The 4,915-nt window shown below is 48.1% G+C and overlaps 2 protein-coding genes across 2 annotated transcripts in view; both read left to right on the top strand.

Annotated features, from left to right (window-relative positions):
- Pmar_PMAR004484 (hypothetical protein) overlaps nucleotides 1-4,044 on the top strand; it is a gene marked incomplete at both ends in the record, with an annotated part of 7,543 nt that extends 3,499 nt beyond the window's left edge. Inside the window, 7 exons of the mRNA XM_002764982.1 lie at nucleotides 20-179; nucleotides 235-382; nucleotides 428-484; nucleotides 529-703; nucleotides 2,127-2,728; nucleotides 2,779-2,902; nucleotides 3,102-4,044. Of these exons, the coding sequence (XP_002765028.1) occupies nucleotides 20-179; nucleotides 235-382; nucleotides 428-484; nucleotides 529-703; nucleotides 2,127-2,728; nucleotides 2,779-2,902; nucleotides 3,102-4,044 (2,209 nt within the window). The remainder of the gene's footprint in view (nucleotides 1-19; nucleotides 180-234; nucleotides 383-427; nucleotides 485-528; nucleotides 704-2,126; nucleotides 2,729-2,778; nucleotides 2,903-3,101) is intronic.
- A 139-nt stretch (nucleotides 4,045-4,183) lies between these two features.
- Pmar_PMAR004483 (type v p-type ATPase isoform, putative) overlaps nucleotides 4,184-4,915 on the top strand; it is a gene marked incomplete at both ends in the record, with an annotated part of 855 nt that continues 123 nt past the window's right edge. The window contains one exon of the mRNA XM_002764981.1: nucleotides 4,184-4,915. Within this exon, the coding sequence (XP_002765027.1) occupies nucleotides 4,184-4,915 (732 nt within the window).

Genomic DNA, 4,915 nt, shown 5'->3' with positions numbered 1-4,915 from the left:
GAATGACATTGTTTGATAGGTTATCATTTGAATGCATTATGATGATCTGTGCTATCATCATTTCCATCGTCATGAAGGCGTCCGCCCACAGCTGGGTATTTAATTTGATAGGGGACATCAGAAGCGGTCATCCTAGGATGGGCCCAAACATGCACAAAAATCCCGACCATTATTATGCGGTGAGTAACTCAGAATCTTAAATCGTTCTCTACGTGAAGCCTCTCTGTTTTGTAGCGCCCGGTGTGCCCGAAGTCATCCCTGAGGCAGTGCCAGAATCTGCCCCCGCCATATAAGGCTTTTGATGAAAGCTCTCTACGACCATGCAGACGGGCTGGCTCGCTTGGTGCTTCGAATACAAACGACCGTGCAGAAGTTACTCGAGGTGAGACCTCCATATGATCGATTATTGAAGCTGGCTTACATTCAGGGCAAAAACTACATATCTCCTGGATGGGTAACGGGCACACTAATTCCGTCTCTGACGGTAGGCCGTGGTTTCTCATAGTCGCCATCATCTCTAGGTATCAGGGACATGCATCGTGTTCAAGATGGCTCCATACAGTTCTGATCCTTCATGGGAAGACTTCACCTCGCTAGAGGACTGCCTACCATTTTATAACAAACATGTTACTAAGGACACCACTTCTGCTGATATTATTATACCTAGTAACGTTGAGCCTGGGCCCTACACCATCCTTTACATGTGGTCCAAGTTCGCAGGCGTTTATTATGCTACTTGTTCAGACATTATCGTACACTAGTCATTACTACATGATACCACCACCATTGCGCTTCCCTTACAGCTTTCCCTGTTGTCCAGATGGTCAGTACTTTTCGTCCTATTTTCCTTCCGAAGATAGGACTTCCTTTTACGTGGTATTGGCTACGTCCACGAGTACGATGGTGATTATCTGTATGTTAATGACATAGTGTTATGGATGCAGTAGATTCTTTCTCCTTTGTCTGGTAGCAATATAGCTATCGTTTATCGAATTTAATATTTTGGAGGATGTTGAGTCTTTATCAACTTTCGGCGGGGTTCTGAAACGCTATCTTCTCTCAATTCCTCAGTACTAGAGGATGATGATGATGAATGTCATTGGGTAACATCAGGCCTAATCAGAAGGACGATCGAATGAGGGATGGTTTCTGGCAAGTTTGGTCGTCCATTCGCTCTGGAGGCCAGATGTTAGTCAACTGTCGAAAAACCGGAATGTTAGCAAAGTCTTGAGACTGCAATTCACCATTTTCATGTTTCGTTTCTAGTGAGGGCTAATACGAAGTTGACGGGGAATGCCTGGACCATCATCCCTAGCGGCCTTCTTACTTCCAGGCCAGTTGGGGGTAACCTTCCAATAACAAGGCTGTGCTATGCATGCGAGAACTATATGGCAGTCGCACGCAAATGGTGTGCTTTAGTTTATCAATATTTCCGCATCATCTGACGGAAAATGGAATTCGGAGAAATCGCTGCCATAATTTGGACTTGTGCCCTTTGCGGTCTGCTCCTCATATCTGCGATATTTCTGATCTATCGCTCTGTTCAAGCCCCTCGATCCATCAAGTCTAAGTCGTCCGCTTGCCGTCGTCTATCATTTGAGAGCCCCGACGAAGTTGAGAGGTTCTTCATTCAGACTGGCTACAAGAAAACCATGATGGGAACCATCATTCTCTATGCTTGGCTTCTTCTCCTTATGCTAGCATACCTTTGCATCATCATCTTCGTCTCATTTTCGTATTTTCCTGAACTCCTCTCAGACTGGCAAACTGACTGGGACGGAGTTGTTATACCAGCAATATACTCAATGGTCGTTTTTCACGTACTGGCTGCCGTGCTATCTAAATTCTATCACTCCCTCGTTACGCTGTTCATGTTGCCCGAGCCACATCTCAGTGAGGCTACGAATGTGGTTATTGAGGAGGCTGTACCTCTCGCGGAGGACTCTAAGGATATGATAGATCCAGGAATGGCTTCTGATGAGGACGTGCCGGTCTTCAATCGTCACATATCGGCCCTTTGGGAAAGACTACGTGCACGCTTCAGGAGCGCCACCCCGCAAGACGATGGTTGAAGTTGAATACGATAAAATGCTCGGCGTTAAGTGTTACGAGTATATGTGCGTTAGATATGTATTTGATACTAACGTTGGTCGGTTCCGTCCTGTTGGCATGGGAGAATGGACAGCTTCTGAGATGCATAACCGGCTGAGAACTGGTGGTTTAAGTCACGAGGAGGCCACACTCGAGTTGGAGGAAACGGGTCCGAATGAGATCAGAGTGCGAGTCCCCGGGATCATTGAGAGCCTGGCTTCGGAGTTCAGCGATGTTCTCTACATACTACAGTCTGTTGCTGCCTGGACGTACATCGTGTATACGACGTGGAATATTGGAATAATATGGCTCGGCATGACTCTGATTGCGGGGATCTATCGGGCCTTGTTCATCGTAAGGAGGGGCCAGAAGAAGATCGCTACCTTGGCGAAGTTAGAGACTAGGGTGCAAGTTCTGAGATCAGGGAAGTGGATTGAGATCGGCTCCCATGGTGTGGTCCTCGGCGACTTACTCAAAGTGGAGGAACGTGAACCTCTTCCTTGTGACGGAGTGGTCATGGAGGGTTCTATAATCGTCAATGAGTCCATGCTCACTGGTGAGCCCATGCCCATACAGAAATTCTCTGTGGATGACATTGAAGATGCTGAAATCACCAAGAAGAACAAGGCCTATGCAGGTGAGATCTCAGAGACTCTCTCCATGTGATGCTGCTGGAATTTCTCATAGGCACTATGTGTATGCAGTCAACTGGCCCCCACGATGGTCGTGCCATTTTGCTGGCAACTAGTGTCGGAGCTCTCACGACGAAGGGACAACTCATTCGTATGGTACTTTCCCCACAATCTATCAGGTAGACTCTACCGAGCTGACTTTCCTGTGTCAAACCCTTGTGCTATATATAGGACTATACAGGATAGGACATAGTCAACTGCTTTGAGCGTATCTCAGTGTCTTCGGGCGCGCACGTTGTGGAATGCCGAGTGTGCATTGTCGTGGAACTAATGATAGCTAAAAGGGTTTTGTTCATTCATATTGGTATCCTTTTCTAGGTTCAAGTACACTGATCAGCTTCCGATTATCTACGGTATGCTAGCTCTGTATGCTGTACTCATCATCATTCTGTTCATGACCACGACAAGTCTGGGTTCCTGGGTGGTCACCGTGTTGGAAATTCTGAGTGCTATTGCTCAGACGATGAACCCCATGTTGCCCGTCTCTATCGTCATGGGCCAGTCAGTGGCGGCCTTCAGACTCGAGAAGCATCATCAGATATCATGTCTCCAACCGGGGAGGATTCCTGTTGCTGGCAAGATCTCAACGATGGTGTTCGACAAGACCGGCACCATCACGAAGGACGGTATGGACTTCGCGGCGGTGGTGGCCGTGGACCCTGCGAGTAGAACCTTCCTCAGCAAGGTGCAGTTTGAGCCGGATTCGCCTCCTCTCGATGAGAGAAACAAACGTGTGATTTCTGAGAGAATCCCTCTGAAGATGCAATACGGCCTCGCTTGCTGCCACACTGTGACTACTCTCCGTGATGGAACATTTATTGGGAATCACGTTGAAGTGTCGATGCTCACTATGACTGGATGGTCTCTCCCGAAGCCGGAGAGCTCAGACAATATCATAACTTCACCGAATGGGGAGCATAAACTCAAGGTCTTGAAGAAACTTGAGTTCCACCACAACAGAATGACATCCGGGATTGTCGTCAGAGATCTGTCAACGGATGAGGTTATTGTCGTCATCAAGGGCTCGTATGAACGTGTGGCCGCCTTGTCGTTGCCCGACACACTCCCCAAGGACTATGTTGAAGTCTCTGAGGGATGTGCTTCTGATAACTTCTACACCTTGGCAATGGCGACTAAGACTTTGGACGGCTCTTTCACGGACGAGCAAATCACAGCGGCCAAGAGGGACTCTTTTGAATTCGACCTTTCCATGTGCGGACTGCTTCTCTTCCGCAATGAGATGAAGCCCGACTGCCATTGAGGCCTTGACCGCCGGCAACATTCGCAACGTTATGTGTACTGGTGACAATGTCTTCACTGGTATCGCTATTGCCAAGGAATGTGGTATAATTGGGAAAAGCAAAAATGGACGACTTTTAATAGGAGACTATGATGAGGAAATGGATAAGCTCCTTTGGGTTGACACTGAGACGAACGAGCCCTGCTGTGATGTGGAGGCCGGGGTAGACCAACTGGCAGTAACTGGATCTGCATGGAAGTATTTGGCTAGGAACTCTGATGAGCTCGATAAGCTTTGGAAAGATATTTTGGTGTTCGCCCGCATGAAGCCTGAGGACAAGGTGAACGTGACGAAGTATCTCCAGTCTCGTAAGCTGGTTGTTGGTATGTGCGGTGATGGTGGTAACGACTGTGGTGCTCTCCGTGCTGCTCATGCTGGCATGGCTTTATCTGAGGCGGAGGCATCCATGGTATCACCATTCAGTTCAGGTCGTGATGGTCGCTCCCTCTTCACAGTTGTTGATATGATTCGTGAAGGTCGTGCGTGTCTTGCCACCAACATCGCGACTTACTCTTTCTTCATCGTATATGCGTTCATTCTCACTACTTCTCGAATTGTCGGTACTATCATAGGGAATCAAGTTCCAGGGGAATGGTTCTGGATATCCCAAGATGTCCTCATCAGCGTCATCATGGTGTGGACGATGACTCTGTCGGGTCCGGCAGCAAAACTCGGCGACTATCGCCCTAGTGGATCTCTCCTTGGTTGGAGAACCATTCTAATGTGTACTGTCCCTATCATCACTTTTTTCCTCACCCAAATTGTGGCACTTGCTTTCCTGTGGTCACCTTCTAACAGTGAGTGGTATAGCCGTGTTAACACTCTCGACCTC

Source organism: Perkinsus marinus, assembly GCF_000006405.1.
Source record: "Perkinsus marinus ATCC 50983 genomic scaffold scf_1104296975926, whole genome shotgun sequence".
NCBI lineage: Eukaryota > Perkinsozoa > Perkinsida > Perkinsidae > Perkinsus > Perkinsus marinus.
Note: the sequence above shows the minus strand (reverse complement) of the source record. Positions and strands in the feature narration are given on the sequence as shown.